This window comes from Peromyscus californicus, unplaced genomic scaffold, assembly GCF_007827085.1.
Source record: "Peromyscus californicus insignis strain IS unplaced genomic scaffold, ASM782708v3 Scaffold_7__1_contigs__length_154581171, whole genome shotgun sequence".
Classification (NCBI taxonomy): domain Eukaryota; kingdom Metazoa; phylum Chordata; class Mammalia; order Rodentia; family Cricetidae; genus Peromyscus; species Peromyscus californicus.
The window spans coordinates 138,912,989-138,932,636 of NW_026294595.1; the positions used below are offsets into that span (position 1 = coordinate 138,912,989).

General features: G+C 43.5%; 1 protein-coding gene across 1 annotated transcript; it reads right to left on the minus strand.

Moving 5' to 3' along the window:
• Window positions 1-13,049: 13,049 nt before the first annotated feature.
• On the minus strand, window positions 13,050-14,387 carry Semg1 (semenogelin 1). Its single transcript, XM_052723722.1, has 2 exons — window positions 14,315-14,387; window positions 13,050-14,082 (listed from the first exon to the last, which is right to left on the minus strand). Exons 1-2 carry the CDS (start codon window positions 14,385-14,387, stop codon window positions 13,079-13,081), a joined length of 1,077 nt encoding a protein of 358 aa, XP_052579682.1. The 3' UTR covers window positions 13,050-13,078.
• Window positions 14,388-19,648: the final 5,261 nt, after the last annotated feature.

Genomic DNA, 19,648 nt, shown 5'->3' on the forward strand with positions numbered 1-19,648 from the left:
GGAAAACTCTAGCTACAAATGGCGCCCAACGTGGGGCTCGAACCCACGACCCTGAGATTAAGAGTCTCATGCTCTACCGACTGAGCTAGAGTTTTCCAGCCGGGCCGCCCAGGCTGGAAACCGGACCTGCCGCCAAGCCAAGCCAAGTGGTTTTTAATGAATTCTTGTCACGTTGGGCGCCAAATGTAGATGTATCCAACCTTCTTATTAAATAAGAAACACAGAACCAATGCAAAGAAGAAAGCCAAGAGGTCAGAGCCAAGAGCTAAAACCTTACCCTTCCTCCTGCGGTGGTCCTACCTCTCCGAACCAGAGCTACCCCTGTGTTAAAGTCTTTATATAGAGTTCCTGTCCTGCCTTCTCATTGGTTGTAAACCCAACCACATGACTGCCTCCTCACAGCCTGTCTGTATAGGCCTCCAGGTTTTCCATGATTGGTATTAAGATTAAAGGCATGTGTATTCAATAATGGCTGTATCCCTGAACACACAGAGACTTACCCAGCTCTGCCTACCAAGTGCTGGAATTATAAGCGTACGCAACCACTGCCCTGCTTTCCTATGGCTTGCTAATAGCTCTGACCCCCGGGCAACTTTATTTATTAACATACAAATAACATTTTAATACAAATAAAATATCACCATAGAGTGCCCCTCAACATTTTATTGTAAGTAGGGAGGGAGTCTCGGCAGTTAATGACTGTTGGGGAGGGGATTTGCTTTTCTGTGGTGTTGCAGACAATGAAGAGCTGTCCTTGGTCAGTGACTATCCCCCACCCACACTCAGGCAGGAAACTCACTGGCCATACACAAAATCAAGACATTAAAGTAGGAGGCAGACTTGTTGGGAGAAGGGGAGAGGAGAGAGAAGAACGAGGGGTGGGGGTGGGGTTGAAATTCATTATATAGATGTATGAAACTGTCAAAGAATTAAAAAAAACCCACAAAGGAGATGCATAAACGGCTGGTGTGCAAACATTATTTCATCCCTGTTGGGCATGTTCCCACTGAAGGTGTTCTCAGCCCTCTGCTCATCTCCTGCAAATCTCCTCCTCACCAGGCAGCTGCCCTCAATCTCCCATGTGAGATTTTTCTTTCAGTATGCTCTTAAATTACTCTCCTGGTGGCTATCAAGGATGTCACTGCTGTTATCCTCTCTCTCTCTCTCTCCCCGTCCGTGTGTGTGTGTGTGTGTGTGTGTGTGTGTGTGTGTGTGTGTGTGTGTTGGTACACATGCACATTTGTACACATGCATGTGGAGGCCAGCAGTTGATGGTGGGGATTTCTTCAGTTGCTCTGCCACCTTTTATTTTGAGTCAGGATCTCTCATTGAACCTGGAGCTCATTCATTTGGGTAGATGCGTGGCGAGTGAGCCCCAGGGACCCTCCTGTCTCTCCTCCCCAGCGCTGTTGTGGCCAGCTTTTTATGTGTGTCAGGGATCTGAACTCAGATTCTCATGGTTTGGGCAGCAAACACTTTACCAACTCAAGGCATCTTTCCAGCCCCTTTTATCTCTCCTAGATTCAAAAAGCACATTTCATCTTTGCAGACATTCTTTTTAAATAACAAATGAGCCTGGTTTGAACACTGGAGTATGACTTTTTTCTCTCTTTCTCGCTTTCTTTTTTTTTTTTTTACACTGCTTTCTCTTTTCTTTGCAGTGGTTAGATGCTTACAATGGGAACAGCAGTTTGATAGCTATCATTTCTTCTTCGTTTTTGACTGTTTGGGTTCACATTGTGTCAGTATGCTTTGCTTTCAATATAGGTTGTGTTAAGATGTTTTAAGTAAAGGAAGTTAATCGCAACGATCACAAATGTGAAAACACATGGTGAGGTTCCCAGTGTTTGGTAGATTTGACCAGGAAAGCTGTCTGTCCCTCTGGTGGACGAGTTGTTCCTCCCTCAGTGTCTTCAAGTTTCTTTTCCCCTTTATTTAAATTTTTCATATAATATACTTTGATGATATTATTTCTTCTCCCTCAACTCCTCCCAGATCCTCCCCACCTCCCTACCCACTCAACTTCATGTCCTCTCTCCCTCTCTCAAAACAAAACAACACAAAACAGCAAAACAGAAAACAAAAACTGAACATCAAAACAATCCAAAAAAGGAAAATTAGTAAGATAAAAAAATTCTAAAGCAAACCCAAAGTACACCACCAACAATAAACAAACGAAGAGAGGAGCAAAAACCATGAGTTCATTTTGTGTTGGCCCATTGCCCCTGGGCATGGGCCTACCCTGGACTGTGGCTGATATACCCAGTGAGACTGCACTGGAGGGATGTTGGTATCTGAGTCCCTCAGGGCAATCAAAGAAAGAGGGTCACTCAAGGATGAAGTGAGGCCTTGCGGGCAGCAGAGAGATGATGTCTGTGGAGTGAACCCTGAACAGCCATGCAGAAGCGTATTTATTGATTGTTATACAAGAGTTGTTTTTTGGGTAAAACAAGTTACTCATACCAAGGCCCCTGATCTAATCTGTATGTTTCTTGAATGAGCACCTCATGCTTCAATTTCAGTCCTTATTGTCCACTGTTTGTAGTACTCAATAATGCAAGACATTCCAGGTGTTTCAGGACCATCTTGTGGGTAAAGTCACGCAAAAGCTGTAAAGCTCCTTCAGAAAAACAACCCTATAAATCACAGAAAACAATCACTGTTTTCTACAATGACTTCTTGAAGGTCTAAATACTTTCAGAAACAACTGTTTCATTCTAATGTTTACCCTAGATACAATGATTCTTCCAGATTTCCTTCTACAGAGAGAACAGATTTCCCTTACCCGGCAGGTATCAATTTGAAATAGCTTCTTGGTTAGGAGTGGGACATGATGCCCACTTCCCTTCTCAGCACAGGGATTTTGTCTGGTTTGATCCCACTCGTGTAGAGAGCCGTGCACGGCCGTGCCTCAAAGATGGCGCCGGCGTCTGGCTTCTGCCTTCCAATGGCAGGTGCTCCTTATTTGGCTAAGGCTAGGATCTGACTTGCTTCCACGCACCTGGACCTAATCTGGCTTGCTTGCATATGTCTGACCCTATCGGCATTGTCCACGTGGCACTACGGGGTTGATTGCCCAGTGGCTATAAAGGGCATGGGCTGGCTTTCCCCAGGAGGAGGAGATCAGAGTGAGAGTGAGTGAGAGAGAGAGAGAGAGAGAGAGAGAGAGAGAGAGAGAGAGAGAGAGAGAGAGAGAGGAGACGAAGATGGCGTTCCCCGGGGTCAGAAGATTGTCTCAAGGTTCCTGAATAAACTGCTTGGAGAAGAGCCTGGTGTTGTGTCTTCCTTGCTGGTCAAGGCAGACGCGACAAGTGGTGGCCCGTACGGGGAACCCTTTAAGGCTCAGAACTCTTCGCAGTCAGGGCAGTGCACTGGTAAGTCCCCAGGTAAGGTGGGGATCCGCGACAAAAGCGGGAAAATTAAGTGGAGCCGCGACAAAAGTGGACAGGAAAATTAAGTGGAGCCTCGACAAAAGCGGACGGGAAAATTAAGTAGAGCCGTGACCAAAACGGACAGGAAAATTAAGTGGAACCGCGACCAAAGCGGACAGGAAAATTAAGTGGAGCTGCGACCAAAGCGGACAGGAAGGTTAAGTGGAACCGAGTCAAAAGTGGGCGGGAAAATTAAAGAAAGTGAAAGCAGGTGAAGGAAAAGGTGCTGCTAGTATCATGGGCGCAACTTCTTCGCACCCAATTTTTCTGGCTCTTAACGAGCTGCTCCTTTCAAAGAAATTAAAGATTAAGAAGAGTAACCCGGAGGTTTGGAGACAGGTTAGAACTGAAATGCAGCTAGCTTACCCAGTGTTTCTCAATGCCCAGACTCAACAGAGATACCATGACCAGATAAATCAACTAGGAACAAGGGCATGGAAGTCCCTACCTAATAAAGGGGAAGTGAGTAGCAACCTTACTAAGATCCTTCAGGGACCTATGGAACCTTTTTCAGATTTTGTGGCCCGCATGGTCGAGGCTGCAGGCAGAATCTTTGGGGACCCAGATGCCGCGATGCCGCTTATAAAGCAGCTAGTTTATGAACAATGTACCAAAGAATGCAAGGCTGCGATCACCCCTTATAAGAACAAAGGTCTAGAAGTATGGATAAAAGTGTGCAGAGAATTAGGGGGACCTCTAACACAGGCCTTGCGGCTGCAGTTATGCAACTTAGTAACAAGAAAGGAGGGAACACTGGGGCATGTTTTCAGTGTGGAAAAATGGGCCATCTCAAGCATAGCTGCCCTCAAGGAGAAGGTAACTTCTATAGTTTCATTAAAGAGTATAAATAAGTAGATGTTAATATGTTATATGTGAGTTTGTAAAAATGTGTAAATGTTGAGTGTGAGTTTAGGCCTAAGCACATGTTATATGTGAGTTTGTGAAAAGGTGTAAATGTTGATTGTGAATCTAAGCTTAATGTATGTGGTGAAAGAACCTGAGACACAGAAGGTTAGTGTCCTAGCAGACTGCAAAGCAGGCAGTCTGAGTGGTTTTCAAAAACAGAAGCCACTAAGCTAAGAATGGTGGACGCCAGAACCAGCACAACAAGGCATCCGCAGCTGAGATCTGTGGAAAATCAATGCAACACAGAAAAACCTGAGCTAACAGTGAAAACGGTGCGGTTTAAAATTACTGACTCCACAGATGGGAGTACAATTAGTGGAGTATGATAAAGATGGGATGTCATCCTAGGTTTGGTTTGGGGAAGTTTCTCCAGGGCAGAAAAGATCCAGTTCAGGCGCAGAGTAGACCACCTAGGCAGGATTGGGTTTTTCATAGGGGCCACTGAGGAAGGAATTCCCATTTCCTGGAAAACAGAGGACCCGGTATGGGTACCTCAGTGGCCACTTTCCTCTGAAAAGTTATCAGCGGCAGAAGAGCTAGTAAAAGAACAGCTTGAGGCTGGACATATACGACCCTCTGTGTCCCTTTGGAATACACCTATATTTGTCATCAGAAAAAAAAAATCTGGAAAGTGGTGATTGTTACATGACCTTAAGGCTATTAATAATCAGATGCAGGTCATGGGTCCAATGCAGCGAGGGCTGCCGCTTCTATTGGCTCTGCCAGCCTCCTGGTATATTATTGCCGTGGATATAGAAGATTGTTTCTTTTCCATTCCCTTATTTCAAGAATTTGGATGCCTCGGGAAGTTCATCAGCAGATAGGCATCATAATCCACACAGCCCTATGAAGGGCATGGTGAAGTGGAAAGATATCCTCACCGGTAGCTGGCATGGCCCCGATCCCGTGCTGACATGGGTGGGAGGTTCTGTTTGTGTTTTCCCACAGGACCGGCTAGACCCTATCTGGGTACCTGAACGACTGGTGCGACGGCCCCTCAGACGGAGAGACGTGATGACACCCCGGAAGCTGATGTGCCTGATCCTGATAGCCCTGATTCTGACAAGCGTGCCAGCGGGAGCAGCTGAGGATCGACTGCTCTGGGCTCTTATAAAAGCCTGGCCATACCCTTTACCCATAACATCACATTCTAGTGTATTGCTTTATTTTTGAGTTGACTTGCTGCAGGAACAGAACCCAGATCCTGCGCAATAAGATCATTGCAGTCAACTCCACCCGTGTGCACCTGGCCTATCACCTTTTCAAAGGAGTGGGCGGGATTAGGTGCCCTGGCAGGCCTACTGGTGCTTGTCTCCCTGATGTGCCTGTGGTGCATTGTTCGTTTAAGGGTTTCTCAGCAGCGCGATGCAGCCATGATTATCCAAGCCTTTACAGCCATAGAAGCTAGACAGTCTCCCCAGGCCTGGCTGGCCGCATTAAAAACTTGATTGTGCAGGATGCGAGGCTAGTGCACTGAACTTGGGTCTAGCTGTATTGCAAAACCCAAGAAGAGCAAGTCTAATTGCATGTGGGTTGATGCCCTTATTCCCACCTCTGCAAAAAAGGGTATCGGATGGGTCAAGTGTTCTCTGGGTGGATGACACCTGGACTAACACCAGTACAATGTCCAAGTTGTTTTTTGGTAGAGATTAGACCTCTGCTCTTGCCTGCTGCTTAAAACAATAAAGGGGGAACTATAGAGAGCCGTGCACGGCCGTGCCTCAAAGATGGCGCCGGCGTCTGGCTTCTGCCTTCCCGGTGGCAGGTGCTCCTTATTTGGCTAAGGCTAGGATCTGACTTGCTTCCGCGCACCTGGACCTAATCTGGCTTGCTTGCATATGTCTGACCCTATCGGCATTGTCCACGTGGCACTACGGGGTTGATTGCCCAGTGGCTATAAAGGGCATGGGCTGGCTTTCCCCAGGAGGAGGAGATCAGAGTGAGAGTGAGAGAGTGAGAGAGAGAGAGAGAGAGAGAGAGAGAGAGAGAGAGAGAGAGAGAGGAGAAGAAGAAGATGGCGTTCCCCGGGGTCAGGAGATTGTCTCAAGGTTCCTGAATAAACTGCTTGGAGAAGAGCCTGGTGTTGCGTCTTCCTTGCTGGTTGAGGCGGACGCGACACACTCGGGTCTCGTTTGTGCTGTCGCAGTCTGTGAGTTCCTATGTGGATCCTGTGATACACACGTCTGTTACGTCTGGAGGACGCTGTTCCCCTGCAGCCATCTGACACCTCTGGCTCTTACTGCCTCTTGCTGGGACCGCAGTGGGCACCAGTGTTCTTGGAGTGCCATCGTACTGCCCAAGGATGGCAAGAGAAAGATGCCAGAGAGCTGGCAAGGAAGGAACAAATCCTGGGGCAAAGCTAACAAGGAGCCCAGGTCTAAGTCTGTACGTGCTCAGAAACCTAGTCCAGCGTGACAGAACTCTGTAAGAAAGGTCCCAACTAGAAGCTTATCACTCTGCTCCGGTCTCTGAGAGACTGAGATTTGGGGTTCCCTGGGCAGGAAGCCCCTCAGGAGCTCCTTAGTAAAGGACTTATCAAACTGCTTCAAGACACTGAACCCCAGTAACTTACATCAGAAATACAAAGTGTGGAGAAGGCCCAGCCACTGGCAAAGATGTATAGACAGGTTCAATGGGCTGTACATTTAGAAAAATAAAGGTATTTAATAGTAAATAAATTCACATTTAAGTTTACATTTTTATGTTTAAAAATAAATGTGAAAAAGAGTAAAATGTTTTAAATAAAAATCTAGAGTGGTGTTTGTCTAGAACACATGTGTATTCTGGTGTACTTTAAAACGTGTATAATACCCACTGCCACCTATACATGAGACAGAGGGTTTATATCTGGAATATTTAATGAACAATAAAAACTAATCATTAAGGCTAATCTATCAAAAAGTTAGCAAATGAATCCAGTGATAGTGAAGAAACGCAGGTGACTAATATATGAACACATTTAAAAAATATATTTGAAAAATGGTTCAATATACCCCCAAATCACAGAAATGTCCATGTTCATTATTTGCTTCCCTCTCTCCACTGTCACAATAGCTATTATGAAGAAAATAGCTGAGATGAAATGCTAGTGTGGATACAGGGGAGGAGAATTCCTCATACATTGCTGGTACGAGTTTAAACTGGTGCAACCACTGTGGAAGTCAGTATGAAGGGTCCCCCAAACCCAGAAGTTGAACTAATATATTGATCTAGTTCTGCCATGCCCGGATATAGACACAAAGGAATCAGAACCATCGTGCCGTAGGGATGCCTGCACACCCATGTTTACTGCTTGGAGATCATTTATCACGAAAGCCGGGATATGGAAGAGTCTCGGTGCCCCTCCCCCATCAGATGAATGGATGAAATCTGGTACATATACACAATAGAATTTTATTTGTATGTAAAGAATGAAATTACGTCATTTGCTGGAAATAGATGGAAATGGAGACTATTAAGTGAAATAAACTGGAGCCAGAAAGACTTTAAATGTGTCATTCCAATCTCTCCTCTTTGTGTGGATTCTTTATAAGTGCATCACATTTCTCAGGGCATTCTTTTTTAGTGCACAGTTGCAAGACTTATGCATGTGTGAGTGGCTGCTTGTGTGTGAATGTGGAAGCCAGAGGACAACCCCAGCTGTTACTCATAAAGGCCATCCTTTCCCTTTGAGACAGACTTTTTCACTCCCTGAAGCTTGCCAACCAGGCTGGACTGGCTGTTTAGCAGTCCTCAGGGACCTGTCTGCCTTAGCCTCCACAGCACTGGGACTGCAAATAAGCACTGCTATGCTTGATAGGTTGACATGCATGCTGGGGACTGAACTCAGGTCCACACGCGCGTAAGGCACCTCAGCTCTCAAGGAATTCTTTTCAGAAGGACACCAGCAGTTAGGTCTGGTTGCCCATACCTGGTCATCCGGGGCACTAATGAGGTCAAGGGTGGGAGCATCACCAGTTCAAGGATGGTCTAGGCAAAACAGTAAGACCCAATTCCAGAAAAAGAGGGTACTAGCAATAAATAAAATGGAAGGTCACACTAGTCCTGTATGACTTTGTCTTTCATGGTTTTATTTATTTATTTATTTATTTATTTATTTATTTATTTATTTATTTATTTATTTATTTATAATTTTTAGTTAATTTTTTTCATGCAATGTATTTTGCTTGTTTTTCCCTCCCCCAATTCCTCCCAGATCCTCACCATCTCCCTATCCACCCAGCTTTATGTTCTAAAGGTTTTATTTGCAAATATCATTCCTGGGTAATAACATTAAACAGATATTTGTGGGGGGACTGCCAATTCAAACTATAATAATCTAACTTTGGTTCCTGATAATACACATATATGTGTACATACACACACACACACACACACACACACACACACACACACACACACACACACTCTTCTGTTTCTGAGTATGATGGCTAATCTTGGTTGTCAAACTTGACTACATCTGGAATCAATGTGGAAGCCCACAAAGGTTTCCAAGTGAGATCTGAGCTTGCTTTACCCAGCAGAGCTGCATTAGAGGATTGCTTGACCATGTGCATGGTTACCAGGTGATTGGAAGGGTCTACACTTGGCTGAGCAGGGGGGAGGTCTTTTGTTCCAACCCTTGGCATTCCTATAAATAGCCCTTTAGAAGAGACAGAAGGGGCCAGTGGATAAGGATCTAGGCCCTCCTGAGGCTATCCTGTGTTTCTGTTTCTCTCCCCTTTATCCTTCTATCTAAATCTCTTATCCCTCTCTCCTTAAGAGTACCCTGGGGTAAAATGTGGGAGCCAGTCTCCCAGCTGGTCTCCTACAAATCAACTAAAACTCAAACAGCTGGGCATGCTTGTGGGCTTTTCTTGATTGGATCATGTGTTGTGGAAAGATTCACTCTAAATCTGGGCCACACCATCTGGTGGCAGCCCACATAAAAGGATATGGAAGAAGGAAGCTTTTGCTTTTTGCTTGCTTGCCCTCACTCTTGCTGGCAAGTCCATTTATCCAATTGCTGAGGCACTCCTTCACCAGTATTAGAACCCACTTCTTTGGGATTTCAACATAGGCTGAAGACCAGCAGCTCTTCAGTAATCCTGTTGGATTCCAGTACCATAGCAGGAGATAGCCACTGTTAAACTATTCAGATCACAGACTAGAAGATTCTTCTCTCTCTCTCTCTCTCTCTCTCTCTCTCTCTCTCTCTCTCTCTCTCTCTCTCTCTCTCCCCTGTTTCCCTCCCTCCCCCTCTCTCCTCCCTCACCATATTCATTCTATCAGTTCTGTTAGAGAACCTTGACTAATGTCCTGAGGCTGGCCTAGAATCTACCACATAGCTGAGGTGAGGGTGACTTTGACCTTCTGGTCAGCTCACCTCTACTTCCTGAATGCTGGTATTGCAGGTGTATGCACTGTGTGTGCTGCAAACTGACCTTCAGGCCTCTTTCAGGCTTAGTAAGCATTTTATCAGCTGAGTTAGTCTCAGCCCCAGCTCTGGCTAGTATTTGTTCTTCTCACATGTGAAAATTTATTTATTTTACCCCTAAATTATCTACCTTTTAACAACGTGCTCTCAAAACTTTGTATTATTTACTATCGCTTACATAGTCTATGGTAGTTATGATCTGGTTGATTCTGGACAAAATTATTTTCCATTTACAGATTGTGAAAATATGTGAGTAATGTACTTTCAGAATAAAATTATGGAACAAATACAGGATCAGAATGTATGTTCCACAGCTTTTGGATGCAGTCAATAGTACCAGGCATCAGTTCCATCTTGTGGAGTGGGACTAAAGTCCAATCAGAAAGTGGTTGGCTGGTTACTCCCATAACCTGGGTACCACTATTACGCTAGTGGGCATATCTTACCAGGCCAATTGTGTTATTCTAGCTTATAGGGTTCACAGCTGGGTAACAGTGTTGATGATGACTTTTCCTCCCTAGTAAGAATGCATAGTATCTTTTAGCACTGTGAAAGCTAGCCAGTAGGATGAAGCTTCCAGGTCAGTATCAGCTTGATTTCTCTGTGACCTATGACTCAGGTATGTGGTGTCTTCGGTGGTAAAGTCTTATCATAACTTTATGGTAAGGGTAACTAGGAGCAATGGTGGTAGCTTGTAATGTTAGGGGTAGGATCCCAGTGGCCAACAACTCAAAAAGACATAACCCATACCTGGCACAAGGCTTTTTATTTGATAGCCTATGGTGTCTAAGTGAGGCATTGCTTCCTTGTTACATGTTAACTCCCTATATTCATTCTGATTTAAGACTTCAGAAGAATTCTTTTTTTGAGAAAATAATTTATTTATCTTTATTTAATGTGCATTGGTGTGAAGATGTCAGATCCCAGGGAACCGGAGTTACACACAGTTGTGAGCTGCCATGTGGGTGCTGGGAATTGAACCTGGGTCCTCTGGAAGAGCAGCTAGTGCTCTTAACTGCTGAGCCATCTCTCCAGCCCCCCAGAAGAATTCTTATGTCTCTATCCAGAGATGGTACCCAACCCCTTTGAATCTGTAGCAAAGGAGAACTTCCTTCTTCTCTCCGTACCTAATGAAGTGACTAAACCTTCCAGAATAAAAGTGAAAGTGTCTCTGGGACCTGCCCATGTTTCTCTGTGGCTGTGCTAACAGGGGCAAGTCTCATTAAACAACACTCAGAGTCCTTCTACATTTTCCGTAAGTATCAAATGTATTAGTAAGTAACCTTCAGTCCATTTCCTGCCTGTGGGATCACAAGAGGAGTGTGAAAGCCTTACTCGATTTCATGAAGTTAAAAACAGTTGGAGGAAACTTTTCCATATGTAAATGGTGGGCTTACAGCCAGAGAGAAAAATTTAATTGAAAATTGATATGTTTCTTATATTTTTGGTTGTAAACTGAGCCTTTAATGGCTAAACCATCTCTCCAGCCCGAAAAAAATCTGTTTCTATGGCAGAGTTGGAAACCAACCCCCTTGAGCCAGTGAACTTTTAAATCTGGTTGTCAGTTTCTAAAGACTGACTAGAAAAAGAGTTGAGAGGGATTGTAAAGTTGACTTGTGGCTCACGGGGCGACTGGCACAGTTCTAGCACCTCTTCTGTAACCCAGACATCTATAAATGGGGATTTCATTGCTGTTTTCCCCAATGCTACACAATTGTCCCTTCCTTTTGAAACTGCCCATCAAGAATGGTCCCAAAGCCAGACACTGGCAGCAATCAGATGTCAGTAAACAAAAGCAAATGATGCAGAAAGTTATATTTTTATTGGAAAGCAAGTGTTTGAGGAAGCTCCAGGGTTGGGTGTCCTACAGAAAAGTGAATGTGAGTAGAGGGTTGTCCATGAACCAGAGACCTGGGACCACATTGCAGGCGGCATCTGGAAGGTGCCATAGACTTGACTCTGGTAAGGTGAGTCCTGGAAAGAGAAGGGGTAAACAAGAGCAGTCAGAAGTTGAGGTGCAGATGAACAGGTGTCTGCCTCTTTCAATTCTCCCAGAACCAGCCTCTACAAACTAAGGTGCTCAGCCACTAATGACTCCAACGGACCCTGAGTGTGTCTACAGTTTTTGTGGCTTTCTCTTTCTTAATGCAAACTTAAAAGCGGCGAACATTGTCTTTCTGCTAGGGCTCAGGCTTCACCCCCAGTGTTGCAAATGTCCAGCAGCAACTTGTGGATGCTTACTACCTTGTACTCACATTTGAACTCGTCCTGCATCCCAGGCACAGATTTAAAAAGAAAAACAAAACAACCTTTTACTAACTTTGTTCTTTGAGAATCTCATGCACATCTATAGGGCATTCTGATTACGGCCAATTTCACCCTCTCCTACCTTTCACTCATCCCAGTTACTCCCACTCCTCCCTACAAGTCCTCTTCTCACAATCGTGTCTTTTTGTTTTGTTTTCTGACCAGCTGGGTTTAACCAGGGCCACTGACATGCCCACAAGCCTGGGACTGCCCATTGGACTCTTAACAGGTTCATCACTGGGCACACAATTGAAGATAGTGTCTGCCCCAAACAGATCTTTGTAATCGTATCTTCCATCTGATGGAAAAGACAGCTAATCCTTAACCCCATGGTTTATGATGGGAAACGGAGGTAATAGGAACTCAAGAACACTTACTGGTATTGAGAAAGAGATCATCTGCAATAATATCTTATACCAATAAAAGCAAGAAACCAATTTTTTTTTTTGTTTTTTGTTTTTTTTTGGTTTTTTGAGACAGGGTTTCTCTGTGTATCTTTGCGCCTTTCCTGGAACTCACTTGGTAGTCCAGGCTGGCCTTGAACTCACAGAGATCCACCTGGCTCTGCCTCCTGAGTGCTGGGATTAAAGGCGTGCGCCACCACCGCCCGGCTAAGAAACCAATTTTAACCAAGCCAAAGTGTAAGAAAAAATAAGATTACATCATAAATGTTAAATACGATTGCATAGGTGGTACATATTTAGTAATATAAACTCTATGTTTAAAAGAAAACCATTGAGAAATACTCCCTTAATGTAGGAGTTCAGGACCCGTTGTTAACCCGGGTTGCTTGCTCTGCCTCTATCATACCACGTGCTCATTTACCAGGACACGCTCATCATATTTCTAAAAGTTTGTAACATAATGCTTCTACTGATAGGAACCAATGGGTATCAATCCCACAATGGACCCAGGGCTTCCTTATATACCATACATAAACACTTGGATAAATAGCTCTCCTAATTGGTAGAAACATACCTTGATATTGACCTTGGTCTTTAGTTGGTTAATGACTATATTAGCTCTTAAGTTGAGTTTGATATAGGCCTTCTCCTCCCTTTGTAAAATAGCCACCTTCATTAAAATTTCTTCTTTGTTGATAGTTGTCTTGTGATTTCTTTTGGTATTGTTCAAGATATCCTTTATAGGATTGTGAGCGTTCTTGTCCAAATTGGCGTTGTTGTCCAAATTGGGATAAATCGTGCTCTGTTTTTAGCTGTTGGCTAGACTTTTGTTGTACAGATGCTTCATCATCATATTGTTTACGCACTTGCGATAGCCCTCCACTCATAGCAAATCCTTTATGCTGAGTTTGTTGAGAAAAATCTTTTAGGGATTTTTCTTGGCCAAAGGATTTTAGTTGGCCACTTTGGGATTTTGCTTGGCCAAAGGCTTGTTGGGCTACTTGGGATTTTTGTTGGGCATAAGATTTCAGTTGGGCATCTTCACCAAAGGATTTTTGTTGACCATAGGATTTTAGTTGGGCATAAGATTTCAGTTGGGCATCTTCACCAAAGGATTTTTGTTGACCATAGGATTTTAGTTGGGCATCTTGGGATTTTAGCTGGCTATAAGATTTCATTTGATCATTTTGAGACTTCAGTTGTCCATAGGATTTCATTTGAGATTCATGGGATTTCATTTGTCCATAGGATTTCATTTGTCCATAGGACTTCATTTGAGATCCAAGGGATTTCGTTTGTCCAAAGGATTTTACTTGGGATTCCTGGGATTTTATTTGGGATGTTTGTCCTTTACGACAAAGTGCGGCCCCCTTTATACCTGTGTGTTCTTGTGAAAGGCGTGCCTGTGCCATGTTACCACCCTTGCTATATACTTGTTGTTTTGTTTGCAAGAAAGCACTTTCTTCAGCTTCGTTCTCACTTCCTCCTTTGAGCCCATAACTGACATGACCTTTCATAAATCCTGAAGAGCTACTCGTGAAGCCACCTTTTGTGAAGCCACCTTTTGTGAAGCCACCTTTTGTGAAGCCACCTTTCGTGAAGCCGCCTTTTATTCCACCTGGAAATTTATAATAAGAATGTTTGTTATATTATCTGCAAAGTTCCTTCCAAGTCTTATCCCCAAAATTTCCTCATAAAACTGTTGATGTTCCCACGAGGGATTTGGGTTTGGGTAGAGAAGAATTAAGTCTCATAAAAAAGATCACCCTATGGAAGGATCTGCTCACTCCCAGAGCACCCTTAAGGACACTCTGAGTGACTTTCCCCCTAGCCACAATCTCCATACTCACCATATTGTCCAACCACAGCTGCCTGTCTTTCCAGAATGAGGAGCAGAGAAAGGATGAAGACTAAGGACTTCATCTTGTCAAGAAGGGCGTTCACTGAGAACTGAGCTGAGGTGCTCATTTATATATTCTTTAGCTGGGTGTACCACTGATGTGGCTGAAGCTACAAAAGACACTGCCCCCTTTTTTTTATTATCTCTAAATGTCAACTTCCTTCCCTCTGCGCTGTTGGGGACATTGGTAATGTTCCCAGGGGTTTAGTGCAGGGACGCAATGTTTTTCTGTTATAATCCTTAGCAAATATTTATCAGCCTTCTGAGTTTATCACACACTGTTTGCATTTTCAAATGAAATCTGGAGTCGAGTTGGGAAGGGACTTTTTGTCATGCTCTGAAAATAGCCAGGGCCTGATCAAGTTTTCCCAGTCACAGTGTAGTGGTGCTTTTTTCATTGTGACATTCTTTAGCCTGCTATCATACAGAAGCCCATGAAGCTGCTTGTTTTACACTGAGTTTGACATAGCTTCTCATTTACATGCAAAGGAGCATTCACATGTGTAGAACAACATAGGAAGAACTGAACACAAGGAAACCCAAGGTAGAAAGTTTAAAGAGTAAATGGAGAGGTTAAAGATGTGGCTGTGTGGTAGACCAGTTGCCTAGGATGTATGAGGCTCTTGATTGAAACCTCAGCTCTGGAAAAAAATAATTGGGGCACATCAATGTCCAAATAATTGGGGCACATCAATGTCCAAATAATTGGGGCACATCAATGTCCAAAAGTAGTTCTGAGCTATATAGTTATAAACACTGACATGCCAGTGTCTATATTTATCTAAGAAAGACATGGGTACATGCTTTTACAAATAGTTTATTCTGGAAAGACAAGACCGCCATGGTTGCGGTGGTTTGTTAGCTGTAGCATTTCAAGTAGTCTCTGTGTGTAGTGGAATAAGCTTAGGGATGTATCTGGAAGGCAAGGTGAAGTGCAGAGGCATTTTAAAGGGGGAAGCATTACAATAATTGAGCGGTGACAGCAATCGCTGTTAGAAAAACAAGAAAGAGTGTTGGTTTCCTTACTGAATGCATGCCCTGGAATCCAACAAAAAATAAAACCCAGTATTTTAGTACAGAAAACTCAGACAGGAGTGTCAGACAGCTGCACTAGCGGTAGGCTGTGGGGAACACTGGTGACGTCGTTAGTATCCTGAGACAAGATGGAAGACTTGCCTTCTTGTTTAGAAACAAAGCTTAGTGCAGCTGTGAGAACAGCATAAAGGGCTCATTATGTCATTGGTGACTCAAACATACACTCAAAGGGACAATACTGTGGACATGTTTTTGGGAGAAGAGAACATCCCTACAGTGTTCCATTTTACACTCAGCCATATGAAAGTAGTTCCATGAGGAAGTCTACTTGAAAACATAGTTTCAATCATCCCAGCCAACACTCTGGGTAGTTCTGTATGGAAGGGACAAACAAAAAGCCTAACCAGGTCATCACAGCAAGAAAATGCATAAAGTAAATGTAATGTAGAACACATGGTTTGGGTGATTTTACACCCAGCCACTCTGATCTCTTAGTGAACTGGTCTCTGTCCCAGGGAAGTAACTATTTCCCTTTGGGAGACCAGTGAGTCACCCTGAAATGATTCTAACATACAATTGCTAACTATACCCACTCAACCTTGTCCCCCACTTCCCACGTCTCTTCTTTGTTTTAGAAAAATCAAGGAAATGCTTCAGTCAGTAGCAATAAGGAAAGGATCTGAAAACTTTGATCATATTTCTGAATTAAGAGCAAATTTTTTGACAATCTCCTTTTTAAAATGCAGATAAAACTCAGGAATAAGATGTGTGAACAAAAATCAGGAAGTTGAAAATCACAAATACCATGTAATTATGCAATACATACCAGAAGAGACTGCATTGAAATGAAAATTTAAATTTAAACATTCAACATACTGGCAAAAAATGAAAAGAGAAATGGGCAATTGAAAGACTAGAAAAACAAGTGGAGAACAAATCCTACATACTGATTTCTAGAGAACGACAGTAAAACTCTCACTGGATAATTTTAAAAAATGTAGGACATTTTCCTTTTGAAAACATTTTATTATTGACAAGGGTTGCAAAATCTCATTCAGATGTTGTGAAATAATATGCTTAGGGAACAGAAAAGGAGATTTAAGAGTTTTGTTTAATTCTATGCAAGAAAATTACTTGACAACCTGGAAAATATAATAAGGTAAATTATCCTAACAATAGGCAGAAAACCTAAAGTGTATGAATATCATGGGATTACAGAAGTCCATCCAAAATTATGTACCCTAAACTCATCATCTCTGTAGAGTGGATGAAGTCCTGGGTGAATGTGTATTGTTGACATGAGCATGGCCATGTCAAGGATGCCAATGCCTCAGAGCCATGGGAATGATAAGGCCTTCACTTGGCCCAAGTATGGATGATGATGAATGGTTGACCTTTAGTTAAAACCAGTGTGTACAAAAACTACCAACCACAGCTTCCTCATCCAGATGACTGCAGCCTGAGACTGCTCCCCTACAGAGACCTCCTACCAAGATTAGCTTGCCTGCCTCCTCCTCCATGTCTTATATAATCAACACACCAAGTTTCTGCTGCTGGTGTGTCTCCATCAGAGAGCATGGCCCACCTGATCCCAGCTTTTCTGGACATGTCTCTGTCCTTTATTCATTTCCAGTAATGGCCCCCATCAGGTCAGTTCCAAAGCTGTGCAGGTTATACAACCATCTATGCCGCAGATATAGTGGTGTACAGAATCAGTCTACAGCTACATGAATAAGAACCTTATATTTTAATACATGTGACATAAAATTTACTATAGTAAATATTTTTTTATTTTTCAACTTCATGCTTTTAAGTACACTAATATTGCTAGTATCCATCTGCAGATGTTTTTCTTGATTACAATCCAAATCTGTGGTGTTATATAACACTACATTTCTCTCACATCTCAGGCTATCATAATCTACTAATTCATTATGTGTCTCTATGAATTTTATCATCTGGGGTACTTATACAAGTGAAAAAATGCAATATTTATTCTTTCATATCTGGTGTTGTTTCTAATTTAATGTCTTAAAATCAGAGTTTTTTGAAATAACTCAAATTTTAAAAATAATTTTTGTGTTATTCATATGGGTGTTTTGCCTGCATGTATGCTGTGAGGCCAGAAGAGGGCACTGATCCTTTGTAACTGGAGTTACAGATAATTGTTAGCAACCATGTACATGGAAGGAATTGAACCCAGGTCCTCTGACAGAGCAACTAGTGCTCTTAACCACTGAGCCATCTCGCCAGCCCCATCCCATAACTCAGTTTTGAAAATGAGCATATAGTCAAGAGTTTCCAAGTGTTTCAGCACAACTAACATGTTAGGAATCAACTGAATTAAGTCAGAAAGAAACCCCCTCAAACTCCAGAAAAGTCATATTCTTTTTTTTAAACATGAAATTAGGAGTGTAAGAAATATATAACATTATATGAATAATTGGGTACGATTTTTCAGCACAAAAGAAATCAGAAAAATTAAAAGTTTATCAAATAAGACAGAAGAACGTACCTCCTATCTGAACAAGATGCTTGTATATTTCTGTGAAGAAAAGGGGTAACTGTATAGACACATACTGGCCTATGCTGTGTTCATTCACGCTCCCTTAAGTCCTCCACCACTGACACTCTGATAAATGGGGTGGCTATATCCATTTTTTTTTTTTTTGAGACAGGGTTTCTCTGTGTAGTTTTGGTGCCTGTCCTGGATACCAGGACCAGGCTGGTCTCAACTCACAGAGATCCGCCTGGCTCTGCCTCCCGAGTGCTAGGATTAAAGGTGTGCACCACCACCGCCCGGCCGGCTATCTCCATTTTTAACACACAGTTTAAATTTCTCCCAAGTGGCGGGCTTGCCATACACATTGCAACTGCAGACTATGCTCATGAACTCCTCACCCACCGGAGTGTCCGCACAGGCAGCACACAAGACCACAGCTGGCAACAAAGGAACCACATTGGTCACCAAGGAGGAAACACACGCATGACTCTGCCAAGCGCTTTCGGATCTCAAAGTCACTACAGGCCCAGGAACTCCAGGTGTGTCGTGGGTCAAGTGTCACGTGCTCTGCTCAAATCACTCAGAGAAGCAACAAACAGGGGGACTTGCCCCACCCTCATGCAGCATCCTCAGTTCTCACGAAACCTGTGTCCTGGGTCTGGAAATGTCCATTTCCAAAAGTACATAACTAGCTGAAGCAGCTCTGTCCTAGCCCTCTGTACATGTGCTTTACCTGGGAGCCTTGAGATGGAAGCTCCTGGAATAGTAAATTGAGAAATGAGACAGGTAGAGTGTAAAAGACACTTCTTAGAACTCCTGATAAACTCAGTGCCACGGTAGATCCTGATAGCCCCCTTCCATGGGCATAAGCATTGACAACTTGTTAGTAGGAGGTGCTTAGGCCTCAAGGGGGTGTGACCAATGAGAAGGAGAAGCTTATTGGCCCATACCGTGGATGAAGAGACAATATGTAGACAGCAGCCTAGTGAAGATGGCCTTAAACAATGACTTCTCTGGATGAGGACTCCCAAGGCTCCCCAAGCTTCAGCTGCATCATGGTTTGGATATGATGTTTCCTGAGAAGGGTTCACATGTGGAAAGCTTGGTCCTCATCTTGAGGATCCCATCACCGAGAAGGGATTGTATGTGGCTACCTCTGACATCATCAGTGGATTGATCCATTAGTAAATTAATCCCTGATGACATTATCGGGAGGTGATGGAAAAGAGGAAGTGGGCCCCAGTTGGAGGACGTGACCACCGCAGACACACCTTGGGAGGGTGTACCTACCCTCCTGATTTTCTCTTCTGTTCTCCTTACTGGCCATCACCATGTGAAGAAATTTCTCTATCACACGTTCTTGCCACCATGGTGCTCAACCTCACCATAGACCCACAGCAATGAAGCGAACCATCCATGGACTGAAGTCTAGGAAACCTCAGGGCAAAATGAATCTTTCACTATTTTAAATCATTTGCATCAGGCTTTTGTCATAGCAAGGAGAAGCTAGAAAACACAGTAACTTCCTGGGGCTTCTCCTTTTCTCTTGGGATCCACCTGACTGCTGCTGTCTGTCAGAGCGCAGACCGCTGCTAACTGACAATTGGGTCTGTTTTTCTAGGGACCTGTGGGGCCATTCTGGTAACTCTCCCTCTTCCTCTTCCTGTTCTTCTACTCAGTAGAAGTTCGATTTCCTCCAAGTCCTTCTTCCTCCAGAGTCGCAAGGAAGTTTCTGCAGGACCTTGA

Excerpts from the sequence above, each read along its gene's own strand:
- Semg1 (XM_052723722.1), bottom strand. The coding sequence starts at position 14,387 with ATGAAGTCCTTAGTCTTCATCCTTTCTCTGCTCCTCATTCTGGAAAGA. Across the intron at positions 14,083-14,314 it reads AGCTGTGGTTGGACAATATG|GTGGAATAAAAGGCGGCTTC; the intron begins GTGAGTATGGAG and ends ATAAATTTCCAG.